The 24,223-nt window shown below is 41.4% G+C and overlaps 2 protein-coding genes across 4 annotated transcripts in view; both read left to right on the top strand.

The window, feature by feature from the left end:
• The window catches only part of osbpl3b (oxysterol binding protein-like 3b), a 36,538-nt gene extending 20,302 nt beyond the window's left edge, over positions 1-16,236 (top strand). The window contains exons 6-23 of one of the 3 annotated variants that reach the window (XM_037075637.1): positions 172-336; positions 510-633; positions 2,492-2,595; positions 3,451-3,543; positions 3,625-3,784; positions 4,581-4,711; positions 5,315-5,416; positions 6,551-6,682; positions 7,656-7,743; positions 7,861-8,105; positions 10,247-10,384; positions 10,484-10,547; positions 10,670-10,748; positions 10,917-11,061; positions 13,150-13,294; positions 13,383-13,509; positions 14,367-14,489; positions 15,323-16,236. In XM_037075637.1, the coding sequence (XP_036931532.1) occupies positions 172-336; positions 510-633; positions 2,492-2,595; positions 3,451-3,543; positions 3,625-3,784; positions 4,581-4,711; positions 5,315-5,416; positions 6,551-6,682; positions 7,656-7,743; positions 7,861-8,105; positions 10,247-10,384; positions 10,484-10,547; positions 10,670-10,748; positions 10,917-11,061; positions 13,150-13,294; positions 13,383-13,509; positions 14,367-14,489; positions 15,323-15,419 (2,262 nt within the window). In that variant the 3' untranslated portion in view covers positions 15,420-16,236. Of the gene's footprint in view, positions 1-171; positions 337-509; positions 634-2,491; positions 2,596-3,450; positions 3,544-3,624; positions 3,785-4,580; positions 4,712-5,314; positions 5,417-6,544; positions 6,683-7,655; positions 7,744-7,860; positions 8,106-10,246; positions 10,385-10,483; positions 10,548-10,669; positions 10,749-10,916; positions 11,062-13,149; positions 13,295-13,382; positions 13,510-14,366; positions 14,490-15,322 lie in introns of all 3 variants that reach the window. The other 2 variants (XM_037075639.1, XM_037075640.1) reach the window with 2 other exon arrangements.
• A 2,142-nt stretch (positions 16,237-18,378) lies between these two features.
• Positions 18,379-24,204, top strand: gsdmeb (gasdermin Eb). Its single transcript, XM_037073276.1, has 10 exons — positions 18,379-18,527; positions 18,937-19,159; positions 19,268-19,463; positions 20,000-20,174; positions 20,920-21,040; positions 21,145-21,264; positions 21,560-21,687; positions 21,778-21,961; positions 22,712-22,785; positions 22,927-24,204. The coding sequence occupies exons 2-10, from the start codon at positions 18,955-18,957 to the stop codon at positions 23,152-23,154; spliced, it is 1,431 nt and encodes a 476-aa protein (XP_036929171.1). The 5' UTR covers positions 18,379-18,527; positions 18,937-18,954; the 3' UTR covers positions 23,155-24,204.
• Positions 24,205-24,223: the final 19 nt, after the last annotated feature.

A 24,223-nucleotide genomic window follows, 5' to 3' on the forward strand; every position in this document is an offset into this window, starting at 1 on the left:
ATAATTCCCCTTCCCAGTTTCTAACATTAAATTAACTTTGAAATGACCTCATGTGCTGCACATGTGGATGAGGGGGAGTCACAGTACCTGTGTGTGTGTTTATCCACCTTCACGCCTCCTCCACCTAACTTGTCCTTGTGTTGATTTCTGATTGCCGTATCTGCTCGGTAGATTAAATCGCAGGAGCTGTTTGATGAATGGGTGTCCAAACTGCGTCACCATCGACTCTATCGGCAAAATGAAATTGCCATGTACCCTAACGAGAAGTCCTTCCACTATCCGCACTACCCCTCCCCCAGCTCCCCGAGCCTGGCTGAGAGCGCCTCGATCAGAAAGGTAAACCTGCGCGCTACACAGCACGCTGCCCATCAAAACCGTGTGGTCTGATTCTAGTCATGAAAAATTTTTCTCTGCAATGTTTTCTGAGGTCAAACTCCCTCCTAATGAAGAAATTCATCAAGAAAGCAGTTTGTTATTGAACTGACCTTTGGCTGTGTTTGCTACCGCAGTGTATGTCCATACGAAGGCAGTCCACAGTGCATTCTGCAGCGTCTTTCCCTGTGAGCTGCAACAGCCAGGCCAAAGTCGCAGCCTGGCTCCAGTCCTCCGATGACATGGACAAGTGCTCCAAAGGTGAGACACTCCCTTTTGTTGATTTTACACCATTTCCTGTGTTAAGCGCAGCAAAAGTGCCCTCTTGGACGCCCTTTGTGGCAGATAAAACACAATGAAATTCCCTCTGTGTTGCCACCTAGGGAATCCTTCCAGTGGAGAACATGAGATTCATATCCACATAAGCCGACCCAAACACTAGAAATGTATTTGCCCTCCATCACTAAATTTTTAAACTTTTCCTGGTGTGTAGTTATACTTTGCCAAGTTATAATCTTGGCCAGGGTTTGGAACTGTCTCTCAGGCACCATTCTGCCACTGAGTATCTACTTGATCATACATTTATAAACAGAAGAGGCTTAATTAGCGGTTTGCTACTACTCATTAGAATGTATAGTCTGATACCTAGATATATGTGTTCATGACACTTCCTCTTACGAAACACTTTCAAAGCCAGGACTGAGGAGGGGGGTGAAAGTGACTTATCTGAACTAAATAAAACCCATCAGGGAGGCTCCCCTTGACCTGCCATCTGGTAAGGAGTTTTGTTGTGACAGTAACTTCTTGTTGGAAGAAGAGAATGACTTGTGTTTTCTGTTCATCCACCTGAGCCACTTTGTTTACACATTCTCCTCTTTGACTCGCTTTCTCTTTATGAGGCAGAAAGGGTTCTGCGTTGTTCTGGTTGCTTTTCCAATGGTCTGTTCAGGGATTGGTAGATAAATCGTTCCTGATAATGATAGTAATAATAATACACTATTTATATAGCACCTTTCAAAACCAAAGTTACAAGGTGATTCACAGAATATAATAGCATACAGTACAAGAAAGACAAATTAAGCAAATGCAATAAAATCAGACGCTTCACAAAGCACAATATCGGTGCAAAAAGCAACAAGAAAGAAACAAGAAATATAAAACATAGAGATGAGACAAAATATAAAAGAGCAAGATTACGACTTTGAAAATGCATTATGCAAATGAAATGGCTGTTACAGGTGCGTTTTTAAAAGCTTTTCAAACTGTGGCACTGACTCAGCTGCTCTGATATTTAGTGGGAGTTTAATTTAGCAGGTGTTGGAGCAAGGACCATAAAAGCACGATCCCCCTTTGTTTTCAATCTGGACGGTGGTACTGTAAACAGCACAGTACAGTATAGTACAGTACAGTCTTGGTGCAGAATAAGGGGTGAGTAGTTATGAGATGTAAAGTTTTAGGGCTTTAAATGTAATCAGTCAAATGTTTTATTCAATTCTGTGATGGATCGGTAACCAGTGTCATTCAGCCAGGACTGGGGTGATGTGTTCTCCGCTCCGAGGGTCAGTGAGGAGTCTGGCTGCTGTATTTTGTACAAACTGTGGGCGGGCAACTGCTGTGTTGTTTAGACAGGTGAATAACGAATTGCAGTCATCTCGACAGGAGAAAATGAGGGTGTGGATGAGTTGTCCTTCTTTGTTTCTGGGTAACATTGGTTTGACCTTGGCAATGTTTCTGATTTGTAAATGATAAGTTCTAACTACACTGTTGACGTGTTGATTGAAGCTTGGATGGTGATCGAGAAACAACGCCCAGGTCTCCAGCTGACTGTTTTGTGTTTGTTGTTAGTGGTCCAAGGTGTTAGAAATATGATTTGGACCAATAACCAGTACTTCAGTCTTGTCTGTGTTCAGCTACTGGAAGTTGGTGGACATCCGGTCCTTAACAGCAGTGGTTATTGTTAGGTTATTGTGGTTTTCAGGGATAAATGAATCATATATCAGAGAATCATGAGCATAGCAGTGGAAGGATACAGAAGTAAAATGGCGAATAACGTGGTCAAGGGGCAACAAACTGAACAAAAAAAATTATCTCAGTGTGGATCTTTCTCCTGTCTCCGCAGATTTGTCAGTCTGTGAGGCCTACCTGCTGGAGCTCAATCATCTGCTTCAGAGTATGGAAGTCCTCCACCGCACCTATTCTGCTCCATCTATCCAGGCGCTGCAGGTTTGTTTTGCCCTCCACGGAAATTTAGGTCATTTTAAACTTGGGTCCAGAAAGTTTTGGACTACAATAGATCGCCTCGGCCCACAGCCGCAACATGGTCTGCAGTGGCTGAACTATAATCGTTAAGGGCAACATCCACCTAAGATCCCTTTGCAGGCTGTGACAGGCTGAGATTGTTGTTTTTTAAGTGTCCAACAACACTGTGGATAACAACTCTGCAGGAACAGAAACAAAAATAAAGCTGAACAAAGACAGAGTTGGTGATCGCTGGATACGTCATGGTCCAGTCTTTTAGATCATTTTATGTGTTTTCTGGGTTTTTGTGGTGTCCTCTGCTCTGGGTCCTTGTGCTCTGCTTTCCCTCTGCACTGGTCTTGCATTTGTTTCATTAGCCCTTCCCTGTTCCTAGTGTTTTTCCTCTCATTACCCTCACCTGTGTGTCTCTGCCTCTACAGAACGAAGGTTCTCAGACTTAATTTGGAATTTCAGTTACACAGAACAAACCTGCTCTGCATTTTAAATGAGAAATCCAGTATTTTTAATACATTTTATTTTATATATATATATATATATATATATATATATATATATATATATATATATATATATATATATATATATATGTATTATATAGTTCTGTATTAACCTAATCAAACCCAAAATAACTTAAGACTCACAATGTTTTGCTAAGTAACTCGTCTTGTTATGTCTTTATCATTTCTCTCCGCCAATATATTTTGTTGCCCTGCAACTAAATATAAAAGTATTGCATCCTCACCGCCGGTGATGAAACAGAAAAATCCTATAAAAAGCCCTTCCTAAAATAAAAACTGCTTTTTCTTCTGGGTTCACCAGGCGTCTACATTTGACAGCCCCAAGAAGGAGAAGAGACTTCCAAGGAAATGGCGAACCAAGAACTACAACAAAGACGTCAAAACAACTCTGCAGGTAATCAACGTGACAAATGAATGAGATCATCTTTTTAATATTTAAGTCGCCCCGAGCTCTACTCCTCCTGTTCTACTGTAGGTACCCAGCTGCATCTCCACCGGCTCCATCCGCCTTCACGCCTCCAACCCCAACCTCTCCACCGCTGCGCTTGGCAATGACAAGGTCGACCCTGAAGCCCTGGATTCTGCGTTTGACGTGGCGAAGCTGCAGGAGGACTTCTGTCGTGTTGCCACTAACTGTGAGTTGAAGATTATGAACTGCTTGTTTTTAATTTGCAGTCGGTATGAGCGACGCATTCAGAATTTTGAGGATATGGTTTTGTAAAGCGAGAGAAACCACGCAAGTGCACCGTTATCAGAGGCCTCAGTTACTTCTAATGAATGTGCCTGCCTGCGGTCTTAAGGTAAAATAGTATGGGCATGGTGTTATTTATATAGATGTGACGATGATGGATCCGTGGCAGCTGTTAATTACTGATAAACAGTTTGCCTCAATTTTAATTCTTTAGGATTCTAAACCACCAAAAACCTAATTGGCTTCTCACCACTCATTAAAATGCATATTCAGATTCCTGATGCTTGACTCCACGTGGCATAATGCGAATGATTTGTTTATTACATAACGGCATCACGATTCACACTTCTGTCAGAATGGGTTTAGAGTTGCTCCAGGGAACGGCTCTCGATTCTGTTTCTCATTTAAAAAACGCCAAATGTATGCAAGTTCGAAATGATGGAGCACGGAATGTGTGTTGGGCTTAATCTGACGCATTAATGCATCAGTCTGATCGGCTCCCTCAACAGTGTCGCTTTCCGGGCACCAATTACGACGTGCATGTAAAAATGACAGTCGTAAAACAAAGTCTGCTGCTTGTTGAGTGATCAGAGATAATCAAAATTTCACACTTGTTGCATTTTCATTAGCAGCGTGGCGTCACGGACCGTCGCTTGATCTCCTGTGACTGGAGCAGCATCGCTCTGAGCTGCATACAGATTGGTTTGCCTTTAAAGCGCTCCTCTTTTTCTCTTCCCCAGTGCACACGACCATGAAGTCAGCCCTGACTTCCCTGACATCCGAGAGAGAGAGGTTAAAACAATGTCTGGACCACGAGACGTGCCCCCCTACCTCGCCACAGGTGGTCGGTTTGAAGAACGCGCTGGCGACGGTACGTGAGACGATGCGCACTCAGACGCAGTAGAAATAAGTTAGGTTGTACGCTTTCTTTCAGACTGTTGCGCTCCTCTCAGATGTAGTGTTCCTCCCACGCCACTTGTCACCCATGACACATTGGCCAGATTACTATGTGAGATGTCTGCCCACCTGAACTGTGCTCAACAGTTCCTGTGGCGGCAGCCTCCCACCCGAGGCCTTTTTCTATTTTCCGTCTTTTGGCTACACTCATTCATTGTCAGGCCGACTTATTCTTTCGCCACAGTTCGAACTTCTGTCCTCTCTACGCCTGCACATTTCTTTGACTGTAAAATGCCCTGCTGGGTGTTAGTTTTCCTTCCTGATTACTCAGCTTCTACCTACTCTACCTCACATGGAGTCAGTAATGGGTGAGTAATATAGTTTGGACTCTTGTGGCTTCCTGTCTGATGTCTGAATCGATAGGACACATACACACGACTCTGAATTGCATGTTTACAGCCGGATTTTCAGACCAGTAAGCTGAGGAGAAAACACAATTCAGAAATGGAGTTTGTTCAGATCAGTTGTTGGTTGGGCTGTGTGTTATAAACAATGTTTACGCTGGTTATTTTTCCAGGCTTTAGCCCACAACTCTGAGCTGAGAGAGCGCCTGTGCAAGATTCACGCTGAGTCCCACATCGTAGAGCCCACACTAATAAATCTCCCTGCCCCGGCGCAGGTGGGTGTGGGAATGCAGTGACTGTACAACCCCCCCACCCCCACCCCACCTCCCTAACTACCCCCTCAACGCCATCTTGATGATTATTATTATCTCTTGTCTTTTTATTTTCCCTGCCTACCCAGTCTAGAATTTGCCACAGAATGAATGAGCTGTCCTTGTTGCTCTCCTCTCACGCCCTCACTCGACGCAATTTGTTTTGTAAAGATGACTTAAAAAAAAAAGTGGAGGTAATTTTCAGGGAACGCTGCCCCCCTCACAAATGTTGCATTCCCAGTCTTCCTCTCAGCCCTGTGGTCGCCCATGTCTCACCGTCACGCAGCTCGTGGGGGGAAGACCGCTAACTACCTGACACATTATCGTCTCCGAAAGGAAGCTCTTTGCTCGCGCAATCAGATTTACTGACCAGGGAGCGTGAGCTGATCTGTTTAGTCTCGTCCCTGGAAATTTGTCAAACACACACACACACACACACACACACACACACACACACACACACACACACACACACACACACACAGCACAAAACTAATGCGCCTCCTCGGGAGATTACCTCCTGGTTAATTGATCAGCTTCAGAAGCAACAAAAGGATGGAGAGTTCTGTGGAAAATGCTACACAGTTTTGAGTTATACGAGTCCCTTTTTGAATATGCATCCTGTTTTGTGTCTTCAACTTGTCAGACAGAATTTGCAGAATTGCAAAGTGGGTGTACACACTTGTTGCACGATTGCACTTCTGACTGGCTCTTGATAACTGATAGAGTAATATATTGTCATACAGTCTAAAGAAAAAAGTTGATGCAACACATAAAAACAATATTTAAGACTGATCTGCTGCTGTGTATAAAGAAGATGCTCTGGGCCCTTTGTTGGAGAATGGTAGTATATAGTTTCAGTTACTTCCCCTTCCAGTAGCACTCACACTATAAAACTATTTAATATCAAAGATGACTGTCTTTCAATATATTGCATGTCAGAAAATGTGGTGTTTTGTGATGATTCCTCATCATCCACAAATTGTGAACCCGCTGTGTTCTGAATTACCCAGTAATTGTCACCCCCTCCTCGCCACGGTGAATCTGCCCTTTACCCTGCTCTTAATTATAGCTGTGAACACTGTCTCCTAGAAACAGGACTCTGTTGATGGTTCCCGTCCCCTCGTTCACCAAGTGTCCAATGAGAGCAGAGCTTCAATCACAGAGTCTTTGTCTGAGTTCTTCGACGCACAAGAAGTTCTGTTGTCTGCCAGTTCCTCTGAAAACGAGGTAAGCGGGAGCCCTGAACTGTCACCATCAAGCGCTGCACTGATGAATCTGTTATGAAAAATCAGGCTGATAGTCAGAGTTGTTAATTAGCCGTCTTTAAAACCAAAATAATAAATCGAGACACTAAAGATTAAAGAGATAGTTCACCCAAAGTATAAAAAAATACATATTTTCCCTCTTTCTTGCAGTGCTGTGTATCCATTTAGACTGTTTTGGTGTGAGCTGCTGAGTTTTGGACAAATTTTCCCTTGCTTAAGCATAATGTAATTAGATGGCACTCAGCTTTTAGTGCTCAATGCGGCAAAAAAAAAAATGCATTTGAAAAACTTAACAGCGGTGTCTCTTTCCAGAAACCGTGCCCCCTCCCCCGCTTCTCAACATACATTTTTGTGAGCAGTTTTATGTAGGAACTATTTTTTTTCTAAGCCCACTAACCGTAATACTGCGCAGAAGGAAGTGTACATCTGCTTATGGAGGAGTGGCTCGTGTGCGTAACAGTGCTGGATGTAAACACTGAGCTGACCAGTACAAGTAGATGCACACTTCCCTCTGCAGGACATATGTAAAGGAATTAGTTCCTACATGAAATTTTTAATTTAATCCAATCTGTCTGCAAAATCTTTTAACCTTAACTTCACATCGTCCTAAAGCCTTAAAGCTAAGTTTTTATTGATTGTGTGATAAAACAAGTCAGCCCTCTCCTCTCCCTCCACTGTTCATGAAGCATGCCTGATCAGACGGCAGCTGGAGCAGAAGAAGTATGAAAATGAAAGTTAATTACTTTAATCTAAAAATACAGCAAGCCGAGGTGCAAATTTGCCACAAGGTCCTGAGGGACCATTCATCTCCAGCACATTAGATCTGCTGTTGATGTGACAGGATGTTGAAAGAGACCTGCCCGGTCCCCTCCTGCAGGTGGTATTAAAAATGGATCTTTAATTTAATAGCTCAAGTTTTGGATGTTTATTTTTAGGCATCAGAGGATGACTCATACATCAGTGACATCAGCGACAACATTTCCATGGACAACTTCAGCAACGAGAGTGAGAGACAAAATTCAGGTAAACTATGGGACAAAGAGCTCAACAGTTTGACTTAATTTCCACATTTGTTAGTAGCATTCAGCACGCAAAGAACCTTCAGCGTCTTAGCTGACCTCTTCCACCATCTGGTCCCAGGTTCTGTGGACGACGGCGCCGTCCTGTGTCAGCGCAGATCGTGCCTGCCCTCGCCGAGCCCCAACAACAGCACCATCAGCCTGTGGAACATCCTCCGGAACAACATCGGCAAGGACCTCTCCAAAGTGACGATGCCTGTGCAGCTTAATGAGCCACTTAATACCCTCCAGAGACTGTGCGAGGAGCTGGAGTACAGTGAGCTGCTAGACAGGGCCGCGATCACACAGGACCCTTTTGAGCGTATGGTGAGACGGAAAATTCACAGTTTGAGTGTGTGGGCAGGGTGTTTTGTTTTTTACCCAGATCACATGTTCACTTTTCAGCAGTTAATGGGTCTCCTCTGACAGAAGCAGACGCCGTCGGTGAGGCAAGGGCGGCGAGCTCTGCGAAAGTTTTAAGATTCGTTAAGACAGAAAAGTTTTTTTTAAGTGGATTTCATCACAGCTTTCATTACATCCCTGATGAGAGAGAGTTCTAGCTGAAGAGTTCATGCTACTTGTGCTTGTGATGATGTCCAATTTATTTCAGAAAACTGTATTTCAGGGCTTGTCGCAAAGAAGTCAAATAAAAGTACTGGCTTCGTTTTCTTACTTTTATTAAAGGAACACTTCAGCATTTTGGGAATGGGTGGTCACCCATTTGTAGAGAGTTAGGAGCCATGAGAGGATTATCTTAGCTTACCATGAAGTCTGCAAACAGCTGGCCTGTCTTTCTCCAAAGTGGAAAAAAAAACTACCAGAAGTGCTAAAGCTGATAAATTAACATGTATTTACAGATTTTATTTAATATTGGGTAGAAACAGCTAAGCTAATGATCTGCTGTGTTTAGCCTCATCTTTACCACAAAGACATGAGAGTGGTTTCAGTCTTGCCTTTTAACTCTTCTTAACATATTTCCCCAAATTCTCAAACTACTCCTTGACTGCGATGTTAGGAGATGAAAAAGTCTGTCAACTAAAAAGGATGTTTTACAAGCAGTAGCTGACAGTTACAGCTGGACGAGGCGGATTTAAGTGACTGTCAAGCACGGTTGCAGGAGCCAGGAATGATTACTTGTTCCTGGCTGTTATTCCTCCAGGCCACTCTCGCAGCCTGCTGGCAGATGATGTCCAGTCAGCGCTGGAGCTTGTGCCAGCCTGGCTTATTACACCTCATGTGGAAGAAACCTTATCTGTCTGTTGATTCTCCAGCAGAATTATGGCTTTCACTTTTGCATTTACTGACTTAGTGTGAGTGATGGAATCTCTTGCTTCACATTTGTTCATTTTGCATGGGAGGCGTAGAGATCATAGCCCGGATCATCATAAACAGGACAGAGCCAATCACTTGATTTGTTTTTTTATTTGTACTGGAAGTGACCATATTTGGATGAGGGTGGAGCTCTGGAGGAATATTCTGATTGGTTCTGAATGATAATCCAAGGACACTGTGGTGGCAACTTGTCAATCAAAAAGGCAGCCGTGCCCTAAAGCATAGCATTCTTTATTGTTTAAGTTTACAAGATGAACGTCATGGTGTGTTGAGGAAGACTTGAACTTAGCAACTGTCATAAATTAATCAGGAAGCTGTTAATGCAGGTAATAAATCAAGCAAGAAGCAGATCATCTTCCTCATAACCTTACATACAGACTACTAGTGGAGTCCCCCCCTGCTGGCCGTTAGAGAGAATACATGTTTAAGGGTCTTCCACCTTGTCTTCACTGTTTAGACACGGAAGCTCCGTCCATTTATACAGCACAAATTTGCACTTTAGAGTTTTATAAACTGCAGCTGAAGCTGGAGACTGCTTCGGTCTCTGGCCTCCCGTTATAAAATGGAAGTAATTATCACCGTCTCCTGGCTCAGTGCAACTATTACAGGAGTATTCAGCCAATTACTCCACTCATTACAGTGAAATGGAGAGGAAATTAGAACTGCTGAGGTTCAGGCTGCATATGACACAGATTATAAACCAATGATGTGTGGTACTTGGAATTGATATAGCCCAGAAAGGTCAATGTTCTGATTGCCCCATGATTTGTTTTTTTAATGTTATGTGTCCATGATGCCCATTTTAGTATCTTGAAAACTCACCTCATAGCTGGCCAAAGTGCCACGCACAGCAACACTGAAAGAACAGAGTCAAAAATAAACAACGATAGCTAAAACTATACAGGAAAAACATGATAATAAAGCACACAAAAAATACGCCAGTGATACAGTATAGGGGTTAAACCAATGACCATGATGCCATTTCTCCAAATTTAAAGCTGTATTAAAAATTACAGGTCCTTAGCTTTCCATTTTGATATCCAGAGGCATTGAGCTCCACAGTCTAGGGGTGTAAGAACAGACAACACACTGATACAAAAACACACTACTAACTGTATTGATTTTTCTTTGTGCAGGTATACATAGCTACATTCGTTGTATCAGGCTATGCATCCAGCCACTGCAGGACCGGGGGAAAGCCTTTCAACCCCGTCCTTGGAGAGACATATGAATGTGACCGGCCAGATAAAGGATTTCGATTTGTTGCGGAGCAGGTATGAATTCTGATGCCTACGCCATCGACAGTTAAACACTCACAGTATTCTGAATATTGATTCCCCAACCCAGCTGTTTGCTTCCTCTTACATCGTCAGGTCAGCCATCACCCGCCGATCTCAGCCTGCCATGCAGAGTCTAAAAACTTCATCTTCTGGCAAGGTAGTGAAATATGGAAATTTGCACGATCCATTGTCCGCATCTAAAGATTAAAATTGTGGCTGGTTGTCCGAGATGAATATAAAAGTGTGAAATGATTTTTCATGACCGATTTTTTTTTGTAGATGTGAGGTGCAAGAACAAGTTCTGGGGGAAGTCGATGGAGATTGTTCCTGTTGGTACTACTCACGTTACTCTGCCAGGGTGAGTCTGTACTGCCTCATTCATCCTTTGGACTGCACACACACACACACACACACACACACACACACACACACACACACACACACACACATAGACTGTACAAACAAGTGACAAACAAAAAAAAACATCTACAGGTGTGAAGTTCTGTTTTTTAATCCCCTTTTCTAGAATTGGAGACCACTATGAATGGAACAAGGTGACGTCCTGCATCCACAACATTCTCAGTGGGCAGCGCTGGATTGAGCACTACGGGGAGATCTCCATCAGAAACACCAGCAGTGATATCTGTCAGTGCAAGATCACTTTTGTTAAGGTGAGGCTAACATGTGAAAAGAAAAGAAGTCGCATTTAGCATCTTTCTACCGCTGAAGACACCAGCAGAATTACAGAAACACGATTTGTTTTTCCATTTGCTTCGACATGGTGCGATAAGGCATTTGGCCTCTGCAGCATGAATGCCATACATCTTCAAATCCATATCAGCAGTGCAGAACATAGCCAGTTGTAGAAATACAATGACTCCTGCTCACAATCCACATTCCCAGATACCAGTAATGCTCTGGGGAAACATGGTTGCTCAAACTTCATCCAGAAAGCAGTTGTTATGGAGCATTTTGGGAGCGTGGTTTCATGGCACAATTTTAACATTGCAAGAATTGTAACAACAATTTTCGCAAACTAAGGTGTGGCTATGGAATTGTAAATAAGCACATTTCATGCAACTGATTATACTCTCGATCACATCCAAATGTGGAATGGCTGCAATAAACTCCCCCAGAGATATTAAGGAAAAATGTTCAAACTTTGCTGAGATAATGAGGGTTTGGCAAGGCACAACCACATGTTGACATCCCACACACACAAATGTAATATTTGTACATATTTGTAATTCTCATATGTGAACTATGTTTACATATATGTAAAATTGGAACAATGTTCGTAAATTGACATATATGTCTATATAAATATGTATGTTTATGTATGTTAAATACACATTTTGGCAGATAAGTCAAATATATAATGATTTATATATATAACTTTTTTATAATTGTGTAATTAACAAATCAAGCATCTTTGCACAGACTATTATGTTGTTGTTATTTACATTGTATGTACAAATCATTGTATTGAAAGCACTGAAATTCCCAGGAAAAAAGTCTTCCACTGTGTGAATGACTTAACTCAAGGCATAGAGTACTAGAGAACAATTCAACATATAGACATTTTTCATGTACATATACACATTTTACTATGAGTATTCCGTGTGTGTTATTAACCTGAATCTCCACACAGTGATACGCAGAGGATGTGTGAATGTAATGATCATATATTGCCTTGTAGGTAACACAGATGGCAGCATCACTCTTGATATAGCTGCATGTTTTATTATATTTGCAGGACAGATGGGAACATTCTAACCCATCCAATTGTATGTAGTGATTGTGACTGCAGATTAGCATATCACAGAAAAGACTTTTGGCCTCGATAAAGGTCTGCACTCTCTGAGAGCTCCTCTAGTTTTGTAAACGCTCCACTTGAAGCTCAATCATGCTTTTCTGCAAGCTGCTGCAGGACAAGGCAGAACTGATTTATAGTTTAGTGTAGGGTTATTTGGAACGCATTATCAGGCAGGGACCAACAGGTAGGGTGAAAGGAAGCTTTGCACTGGAATTATCTTTGTAAGGTCATAAAATTCAGATATGTTCATGTTTATTTCACTATCAGCAAATGCGCTGCCTCAGGAAACATTGTATTGTTACACCCACTACATAGCTGCAAAACATCAGCATAAAGATACCAGAGAATACCACTTCTTTTGAAGTTTAAACAATAAATATAATAGTGATACATAAGCCATATTTTTCAAGTATATTCTTCATACTCTAGTGCTCTCTTTCTCTAGCTTTATGTTTGTGTTGATATACATTTCTCTGTGAATCTCCGGGCAGAGTCGATTAAAAAAAAACAACATCCAAGCAGAAATGTCTCAATTTGTATGAGTCACCCAGAGCCACTGTAAAACACTGTAGCCTCTTCATTAGTCTATAAAAAACCTTCAACACACATGGTACTGTTCACCTGCATGCCAGCGAGGACCCCTCAATGTGTTCAATGTTTGATGTATGGAAGCCTTTACTGAGAGGAGAAGGTTAATTGCTTTAGCGTGTGCCCATTTGAAAGACCTCCTGAAGCTGTGCAGGATATCAAGTCAAGACATGTCAGAAGTCATTATGCATCCTCATCTCTCATTAAACTCAGCAGCCCGGCAACACACACCGGGGCCCAGGATGGATTACGCCACAGCAACATCTGCTGACTGCAAGAGGGCACTATCATGATCTCGTGATGATGAACAGCTCCTTTCTGTTGTTTAGTATTGTGTCTTTTATGCCTCTTACAGGCCAAGTACTGGAATTCAAGTGTGAATGAGGTGGAGGGAGCTATCACGGACAGTAAAGGGAAGGTCATCCACAAACTCTTTGGAAAGTGGCACGAGTCTGTTTTCTGCGGAGACCCGCCCTCGGCAACCTGCATCTGGAGAGCAAGTATGTCGAGTTTCTTTTGTGAAAATGTTTACATTTTTTTATGCATTGCAGTGTCTGATGCAGTTGATGTGTGTGTGCTACTATGTAGATGCAATGCCAGTAGACCATGAGCAGTACTATGGTTTCACCAAGTTTGCGATCGAACTGAACGAGCTGCAACCGTCGTTCAAGCTGCTGCTACCACCCACAGACACCAGACTACGTGTGGACCAAAGGTACATGAGCAATACTGAAAATCATGAAGTGCAATCAAAGCTGTGTTTTGTAATGTCTGCTGCCAGGACTCTCTCAGTCAAAACAACAAGAACAATAGGGTGCAGTATGATGATGTTGTGAAGTAGTGTGGGATCATGGGAGTTGTTATATTTACAACCACAATTGCAGATGAAAACATACATATCTGATGTGACTTGAGCGGAAGTGTTCACAGAAAAAGGAATGTTTTAAAGGTGCACTATGTAAGAATTTAAGTTTGAAAAATTCAAAATGTAACCAAAATTATTAACAGAGTAAAGAGATAAAAAGTGTCAATGTTATGTTCAACGGGTTTATGTATTGTGTTGCAGAAGTATCTAGTAGTAGCATTCTGAAGTAAGCAATGCTAACAAGCTTGGAGCACATTTTATTTTGTGACTTTATCATGAATATCAAATGTGACCTCTTGACTCGCTGTCTTGAAAAATGCTCACCTAACTCTGTGATCAAAACGGGACAAAAACAGGCACGTCAATACTCGCACTAAGAATAGTAAGTAACTGCAGAGGAGTTCAGATGAATCAGACTAATTTTAGCTAGCATTTTCAAGGTTTTAAAGTCTGTAAACTGAGATCCATTGTCATGCGGCACCACAGACCGAAGAAGCACTCGCCAATTTGTCATCAACGTGAAAAATGAAACTGCTTCTAATCCGTCAATATTCTTTGAGTTATTTGTGTTCATATTTATCCCTAATAAGGTTGTCTAACTGTAACGAGCGAAGCCAAAAAAAAAATGAGTGAAGATTAAATTTGAATATTGGAGATGAATGTTTTACCGAGTCTGCATAATGGATGTGTCTGTATCTCTCTGGCAGACTGCTGGAGGAGGGAAACCTGGAGGCCGCTGAGGAGCAGAAACAGAGGATTGAACAGCTGCAGAGAGACAGGCGGAGAGTCCTGGAGGAGAACAACTCGACACATGAACCGAAATTCTTCAGGTAGCCTAAATATCATAGGTCATCTATGGGAGAAATGACCCTGTTTTATTTGCAGCTTCAATAAACATTTATGCTCGCCAATCCTCACAATGTTCCCAGGAGACCCCTGTTTTTTATTGCCCTATCCAGTGTTTCTCCTAATTTATGCCAAATTTTCACACCATTTTTCCCGCTTTTGTTATCATCACTTGTTTCTGGCACTGTACAGCGAGTAGTCTGCTGTTCTGCTGCGCCTCGTCCTCCTCAGCGAGCAAAAGACAGACAGAAAAATAGAGAAGAAAAACAAATAGGAAAATACATTTCAGACATCCGGGAAAAGATAAATTTGCATTTTTTATGAAAGTTTTGAAGGAAAATCTGACGCGCCAACTTTTCTGTCGTTCCCGGTGGTCGCACCAGTGTCAAACACCACCGACATTATAGTGGCATGCACAAGCTCTGAGGGGCAGGAGCAAAACATGAATCAATCTAAGCTGATGAATATTTATTAATGCCAGAAATTTCTTGTACAATCTTGTACATTCTATCCTGAGAATTAAAAGTAAGATTAAAAGTATTTAACATTCAAGGACTGTTGCAGTTTACTTTTGGTGACTTCAAGAGTCACTAGAATGCAGGAAAAAAACTGTGAAAGTCAATTTTGCTTCGGTTTCAAAATCCTTCGCATTTTTGAGGTCTCAGTGTTGGCAAGTACAAGTGTTGAATGCCTGATCTACATTCTTGTGTGTCCACAGTGAGTCATCTTGTCACTTTCTGAACAAACCCTAAAAGTTTCTTATGATTTAATCTTTGCCCGAATTCACAGTGTCACTCTTCTTCTTCTGCCTCCACAGGAAGTCAAAGGATGACACCTGGGTGAGCAACAACACATACTGGGAGCTGAGGAAGGACCCTGACTTCAGCCACATAGATTTTCCCACTCTGTGGTGACCTCCGAGCTGCTGATCGCACACATTTTCAAACCTGCGCAGCCTCTGATGTGATCCAGGCTGGTTCTGGTGACGTCTGTTTCCCAGTCTTACATCCACATTCCGTACTGGTCGTCTTTATTGCTGTTCATCAAAGTTAATGCCTTAATAGCAAGTGCTTATATAAGTTGTGTAAACATGTTTATGCAAACATATCCTGAGAATGTTGATACATTTTGGCATTTTTTTGCCCATGTTTCCACCTGATATGTTTCACTGTATCACTCAAACTGATAAAAGGAAAACTACTAGTTATAAAGGATGACAGATCCTTGTCATAACTCGTCTACACTAGCTTCAAGCGTGCTGGAAAAAAAAAAAGGTCACTTTAGCTGTCTTCTTATCACGGACATTCTCTACCTCTGAGATAAACTAGCCTTGATATGCCATTGATTAAATGTACGCATCAGATATTTATTCTGCACCTGCCTGATGCCTTACTCGTAGTACTCATGTTGTTTCGTTTGTTTTTTGCTGCATCTGAGATCTTTTTTTAGATGAATCATGTTTGTAAGGAATTCTTAAGACCAAAACACAAACTGTTTAAAAAGATTGTTAAATCCTTACTGAACTTTTTTTCTTTGTGTCTCATAACTGTAATGCTTCTTTTTGCTATGATTGTGTGGATGATTGTGTAACTATGAGCAGCAGTAGCAAATATCAGATCTACCCATTTTTCACTTTATCCATTGCAGCATTGTCTACATGGAAACTGGGCTTTGGGACCAGAAGTGTCCGAAACTACGCTCCATGAGCTCAAATAAATCCTCTGATGCGTACTTTGTGGGGAGTAATTTGTGACTGTTTAAAAAAAATGAATGGCTGTGAACTGGACCCTATCATAATTTCCCCCTTTCCCCCTTTACTCAATGGGACAATTATAACATAAATGCTGGTGAAAGTGTAGACACAACAGGTGAATATGCTAAAAAAATAAAAAATACTAATCACCACCATACTCCCCCAGTTGATTACTTACATGAAGACAATTATTTTTTGTTTTACATTTTTCTGAAAATGCTCTGTTTAAAAATGCAAATGAGGTATCATCATACACCTACATAACAGAAATCCAAACATTGGATGAAGCCAGGCAAACAAATCAATTTTCATTTGGTTTTTAGTAATAAAATGTCATCTTAATCTGGCTATGATTAATATATGAACAAACCCCATGAGAAGAATCTTCAAAATATAAATAGGGAAACAAATTGAATGTTTTGTGTGTCAGTGCTGCTGAAACAGAGATTTCTGGCTCAGTGTATGAGAAAAATAGCCTTCAATTATGATCTTATGAACTGTACAATTCCAGACACTTTAAGATACAAGAAGGTGTTGAATCAAATATGGACTCATTTGTTTACAAATACCTCAGTGAGTTTTGTGGATGTTTTCTTTCCACTAGTCTGAAAGAAGATATCAAGGAAAGATGGCTGAAAATATGAAAATTGAACCAGGGTGTGACAAAACCCTGATGTTTTTCACTTACTGTCTCCCCTTAAATGAACGACTGAATCATCAGCATTAAACTTAACATGTTGCCAGAGGAGGGCGTCACATTTGTGCCTTGAGAGCAGCTTCATTCTTCTCAGGGCCATTGTATTATGTGCAACAGAAAAACCTCATGAAAAGTCATGTTATGTTATCTCTGGTACCTTGGAAGGCCATGAATGTTCAGCATTTTCACCTTGGAGGAGCACTTGCCACTGCCTTGCTTGTTAAACAACTGAAAACATAAATTGCCTGATGTAACTCTCCCATGTGAGTCACAATGACGTTGTAGATCCATCACTGAGTTTACCTAATGGTGGGGCACAGGTGAAAAGTCACTTAATGACCTGTCCGGCTTTTGCTCAGCGCTCAGGATCCTCCCACCACTGTAATCTAAGGGTTGGTCTCTGATACTGTTTTCCACAACGGAACCTTGACCTAAATGTACAATGTTTTCCTACAGTGTCTCCAGTTTTTATTGTGAGCGTGTCACACAGATGACAGGTGAACCATTTACTGCCTCAGGTCACATGGAAAGTTTTAAATTAAGTATCTGAACCAGCCACTAGGTGGAAACAGATTACCACAAATGGTGCATACACAGTACAATGACATTTGTAGTGCACTGAGTAAATGTTCAGTTGCAGGTCCAACAAGAGGTTTTGACAGTTGTTTACTGATCTTTTTCATTCACAACGAAAAAAGTCTGTGAATCCAGAGCAGTGTGTTATTTAATTGTATCTAAATGTGCTGGAGATGGAAGAAGTATTTAGACTTTTAACTTTCAATTAAAAGTCCTGTATTTAAATCTAAAAGCACTTGCCGCAAGTGCATCAAAATGAGACAAAGTCACAACATTTCTTTCTTTATTTCTTTATATATTCGCAGGTGGTTTTATAGAGCCCGACTGAGTTATGTGAGTTATGTATTAGAAAGGAAAAACATATGTAACAGAGGCAGGAGGAAAACCTGATTGTGTTAAATGACATCAGTGCAGTGAAATAACATTCTTAATGTTTAACACTTTCATATTAGTGCACATCAAGCAACATATAGGCCAGTTTCATCCAATGATGTCTGCCAGTTGACATATTGGTCAGGCTCTAGTACTGTAGTTAAATCTATAAGAATACATCATCATTTATTCTGGATTAATAACCTGAATCTGCCAAGTAACTACAGTAAATTTGACAAAGAAATGTAGTGGTGTAGCCTTAAAAGTAAAGTATTTCCCCTGCTGAAATGTAGTGGAGTAGAAGTATAAAGTAACGTTAAATGGAGATACTCAAGTAAAGGACAAGTACCACAATATGTTTTATTATTATCATTATTATTATTATTATTATTATTATTATTATTATTATTATTATTATTATTATGATTTGTGTCATGTGTGGGGACAGTGTGTTCGGTCGCACAGCTTCCTGCAGTGGGCGGAGCTCGGAGTGTCTTTTGTCCACACTCACAACAACAGAGGGAGCGTCACAGTGCAGCGGACAGTGTGTCAGCGTGGTCTACCCTGAAATCTGGTCTCAAACAAAGTTTCACGTCTGGTTTTTAACTGAAATAAGGACTTCGGGTAGGCGCTAACACAGTATTTACATGTAGTTTGACTTGCATGCTTTTTTTAAATTTACTTCACACGCTTCCGATTTGACCACAGCTGCAGACTGATGTGTTTGTTGATGCTACTAGCATGAAGCTAACTACGTTTCGGTGTGGAAAAAAGATACGTGGCAGTGTCAGTTTCTTTAAATATCGTACGTATTTTGGTTTTGCTTGCTGTGCTGTCAAAGTGTCAGAATGAATTGTCGTGTCGTGGGGACGTTTTATTAAAGTTAGGAAGGACTGTCGAATCAGCAGCTCCACTCCTCAGTGTTTATAAGGAGCTCACATGGGCGGCGCCCTCGTCTTGGGACTGATTAGTGAAAGTCAGTCTTATCTTATCTTATCTTTCATCAAACCTGGCTTCACCATCACCCTCACAGGTTGTTTCCAGCTGGGAGATGTTCGCCACGGCCACTAGAAACTTTGTGGAGGAGGTGGATCATGGAGGTCTGCTGATCCCTGTGTCCAGCCTGAATGACAGCATTTGTGTTCTGACAGTGGTGGTGAAGCGTAAGCGGTTCTGGCTCTGGCAGAGGCCCAAGTATATTCCCACTGATTTTAACCTCAATGACTTACTAACAGGAGACACGCCCATAAATCCAGGTAGGCACCAAAACCTTGCACACTATTAAGTGCATGGCTTTGTTAAATATCTTCAGTGTATTGATTTATTCTTTTAAAATGACAGAAATCTTTCAAAACTCTCTGCAGGCATTATAGAAACAGATTTCATCAAATTCAATGGGACGTATGGTGAAAACATTAAGGGAAACGTGGACGCAAATTTCGTCAACGTGTCCAGCGTGACCCTGGAGGGTAAAGACTTGTCCAAGCTGCAGACATCCTTTGGCAGTTTGAAGAAAGAGGAAGTGGACGTGCAGAAGCTGCTGCGAGACTCCAAAGACAGGTTAGTTCCTCACCTGTTCCCACCGTCCTGTCCTGTCTGATGCACCCTGTTTAAATGAAAAGAAAGAAAACCACAGAAAGTATCCCCTGACTTTGAGGCTGTTTAGAGATCGGCAAATAGCAGGAATGATCTTTGTACAATCATAAACATAAAGTTGCACACAAAACAGGATGCTCAGTTGAATATTAACATTCAACAGAAGATTGCATGTTTTGGTTTAAGAGGACCTTTTATTGGGTGTGTTTGTTTTTATTTATTTATGTTGTTTTTCTATATCTATTTAAATAAGGTTGTTGTATTTCTACTATCTGTTTATTCATGCTTGATGTCACTGTTTTGTTTATCTTTGGAAGATGCTGTGGGCGCCGGGGCATATGTTGAGAGGCAGGGATGTGAATGACATGTTGATTGTGTGTTTTATGAACTGCAAATTTCTAATAAACAGGAGTTTTATAAAAGGTTTAATTGATTTGAATACAGTTCCCGGTCTATATAAAATTCATATTTGCAATATAACACTGGTGTTTCTGTCTCAGGCTCTTGGACATGTCCCACAGTCTGGTCCAGCAGACAAAGGAGAAGCACAGACAGTCGTTTGGGGTCGTGAAGGAGCGCATTGTGACGACGCAGCCCTGTTCGGTCATAGAGGAGGTGCAGCAGGGAGGACAGTGTGGAGGAGGCCTGAGCCTCTGTGGACCCAAGAACCCAAAGGTACTGAATCATCACTGGAAAACTCATCCGTTAGGATTTTATGTGGTGTGGAGGCGGTTGTATCATCAAGAGTACACAGGAGACATTGGTGGTTAGTAGTAAATAATTTCCCTTTTTGTCGTGCATACATTCCCTCAGTCTGGTATATTTACCACTTTTCCCAGAATGGGTTTCAGTTCTGTATTCAACTGTGAGTTATGCAAGTTGGAGAGAGCAGGAGAAAAGCTGGCATTTTCCCAGTTAAGAAGAAGTGAAATTTGTGCCACTGATTTCTCTTCCACTTTAGTAGTTTTGTTCCTTTTTGAGTTATGTTCAACTGTTGCCAAATGTTCAGTCCAGGGAGAAGCCTGTGCTCTTTTATGCAGAGGGACTGAACTCAAAACTGGGCATTCATTGTCTTTGTCTAATAGATGAGAAGGTTTCTAAATTATATTATAGTCACATTGGAGAAATCAAAACAGCATGTTTGAGATGGGGACAGTTATGGCTGAACATGACAAGGGACTGTCCAGTTGTCTATCCAGAAGTGACTTGTTGTTAGAAAGATGTCATGGTGATTCAGGCAATACTTCCACATCTCTTTGAATCAGATACTATAATCATATTCAGACGGGTCTACAAACTGTGCCACACTTCTGTTAGTCGGCAGAAAGACACTCTTATAGAGGGAGGGTTTCCTTAAAAACATGCAGTGTTATTGGAATTGGTGCGTTTGGTCTCAACATGTTTGCGGTATTCACTGCAGGTTTCTTTGAAACCGAATGGGAGCCTGAGTAAAGACAGTAACGTTACCATGGAGATTCCCGTCCACACTACCATTGCCTATGCGCTTATAGAGCTGGAGATCAAACACGACGGGCATTATGGTGAGAAATCATTCACTGTGAGAGGAACTGTGTAGTCTTGTGCAGATTTGACAATGACAGGCAGTTGAAACTATGCTATTCAAAATGTAACATGTTTTCCACAGAACTGTGTCTGATGTCAGACACCAACGGAGGTTTTGAAGTGGACGGCCCTGTTCGGAAAAGACTGGTGGGTGCCTCCGGATCTCCTGCGGACACCTCTGAAACTAGCCGCCTGAGGCAAGGTAAATGACTGTTTTCTCCTCTCTACAGCCATAAAACATGTGCATATAGATGTGGGTTGCAACTGATGACATGCTCAGGAATGTGTGTTGTTTTTCGAGGCAGAGAAGAGATTGTAGGCCCAGTGCTGTCTTATCAGACTGGTGTATAACTGTGGTTTACACGTGCTTTGACCTATAAAATGAGGCCTCTTTAAACTGAGAGCCCTCGTGGTTTGTACATTGTGTTTTGACCTGCGGCATGCACACATTTTGTCCTCGCTGGTGAATGATAAACTCTCCTTTTTTCTGTTGGCAGAGCTGGAGCGACTGAGTGATCATTTCCAGCTGCTGTCGGCTCTTCCTGTCGCCACAAAGTCCTCTCTGCTCCACAACATCACAAAGGTTATGGAAGCCCGAAGTGCCGTCAGCTCACTTCAGAGTGTTGTAAGTGGGACAGAGAGGTTGTGTCAACACAGAGACGTGTTATACCAATCTCTCTTTTTTTTTTTAAAGCTATATGTCTCCCTAACTCAGCTGGACCAGATGTGCCTGAGCAAGACACCTGCCCTTGGTGATGTTACGACAACAGGGTCCCTGAAACAGAACATCCAAGCAATCCTGGACCTTTTGCAGCAGTCTGGTCAGGTGAAGTCAGCTCAGGCAGGGCGGTCCGGATCATTGCTCATGGCCCTTCACCTCATTACAAGCGCCATGGATGGTGAGGAAACTGTGTTCTGTGCAGTCTGTATTACGCCTCCACACCGATGAAAGCCATGACAGGAGGCATAACCTCTCCCCCCATTCCATGCTTTTGAAGATTGTATCTCAGGAAGGCCTCAAGTGTATTTCTTCACATTTGGCTCAAATTTCCACTCGGAATCAAGGATGGGAAAATTGGATTTTAGTGGTCAAATTTCACCATGGCCTCACAAAACACTTGATTTTGGACATTATTTAATGCCATAACTCAAGAACAGAAGGGACGATTTTGACCATATTTCACATTTGGTCAAGTACTGAATTGGTGACACTAATTTTGGCCTCCAACTGTAAACATGTGTTGATTGTAAAGATCGTCTGTGCTGTTGGGTAGAAGATGTGTGTGACACATCCAGGTTTGACAGTTTGTAGCTCTTTGTGTTCTGTCAGAATCGACTTAATTGGCGAAACACATACACCTTGACCTGGACCTTGACCTAGTCCCTTTTTAATACATTTCTTCAAAGCCTTAAATACTAATATTATAAGAATCTGGACTGACACAAATGTAAACTGCAGCTTGACTAGTGTATGGAGCCATTCAACTGTTAGGCAGTTATTCTAGCTACCCAAGTGAAGTATTGCTTGATGTCTTCAATCTGTGGGGAAAAACTCAATTGAAGGTCAGGAGGAGAAGTATTCAGAATGTCCTGAAAACCTAATTTCCTCGAGTTACGTTCCATCCTGTATCTGGGTCTTTGTCTTTCAGAGATGACAAATGATTGTATTGCCGTCTTGGGGATGTGCTGCAGTCTCTCTGTGTTGCCAGATCTTGAGCTACTGGTTAGTAAAGTCTCTCTCTTTTTTTTTTTTACAAAAAACATTGCAACACTTTAACATGTTACGCAAGGTAATTTTTTTTTTTTTTCAGATTTGTGAAATTAATTTAGCTTTCCTTTTATCCTCCTGCCACACCTATTTCAGGTCCAGTGTGTATCAGGGAAGGGGGAGATGCCTTTGAACAGCGCAGGCTCGGCTGCACTCACAGAAGACGTCTATGAAAAGATTGAACATCTGTTTGCCTCCTCCAAAGTGTCCTTGAAGAAAGACGGGGACAAGGTGAAGATGGAAATAAACCAGCAGCCGGGACACCTTCCTCTGGTCCTGTGTATCGCTGTTAGAGGTCTCGCCTCTTTGGCCCACTCTGATTGAACTGAAGACAGTAGATAATATTCTGTTATCTCGAGGACTGAGGACGCCTTTATGTACACCAGAAATGTTGGCTACTACACTGGAATAAGGTAAATGGGGTCACATATAATCAGTGTTATTTATCAGTGGGGTTTCTTTTGCTCCTTTGGCGCTGACACTGGTGCAAATACTAACTAGTACTACTGCTGAATCAGCTGGCAGTCGACAACCACATCATCAAATATTTTGACAATCAGGTAGTTTGTTCCCTCAATTTTAGACAAGCGTTTTAAAGATGTAATTTTCACTGATTTCTGTTTTTATAGAAAAAAAAAATTTATAAGTATTTTTTTAGCCTTGATGTGGCTTTATTGACAGAACAGGCTCAAGATATGACAGGAAACAGGGCTGGCGCTAACCCCTACATGAACACACTTGATTAAAATATTCAGATTTAATCTTTGAATGAAAATCAGAGGTTACCATCTGATTTAAGGTAGTGCAACAAGAAAGGATTGTGCCTAATGTCTGAAAGAATGGTCTTTTTTATTGAGTTCTCATATTGTTAGATTTTGTCAACAAAAACATTTTTTACATTTTTGCCATGAAAACTCATGTTTTACAATATGCACAAATGATTTATGTTATGTAGGGTTTAGTGACGTCTTAACCCTGAAGGTCCACCTCAACTCTTAAGCTATATTTAGTATTTTGTGGCTTATTGCGTTCTGTTTGATAGTTAAAGCAAATATTCAGTTGTTTGGAAAATGTTAACACTTCCATAAAAATGCACAACATTGTCCTATAAAGTAAATAATATCTGAAGCACTTTTTCTGATGTCCCAACTACAAACCTCACTCCAAACCACCTAAGCACATTAATTATCAAACTTCTGATTTGCTGATTGCAAATGTGTCTTTGATTTTCAATGTGCCTTTAATTGTGGCACTTTATGTCAGGGTTTCCATTATGAATCTTGAAATTTGTTCCAACTGTCTCCTTTTTTATCTGTAACACTTTTGTATGTTTCTGCCTATGGTGCAAAAAGAAAAACATCCCCTGGGATTGTGTGTGTGTGTTTTTTTTTAC

Source organism: Acanthopagrus latus, chromosome 17 (assembly GCF_904848185.1).
Source record: "Acanthopagrus latus isolate v.2019 chromosome 17, fAcaLat1.1, whole genome shotgun sequence".
Taxonomy (NCBI): Eukaryota; Metazoa; Chordata; class Actinopteri; order Spariformes; family Sparidae; genus Acanthopagrus; species Acanthopagrus latus.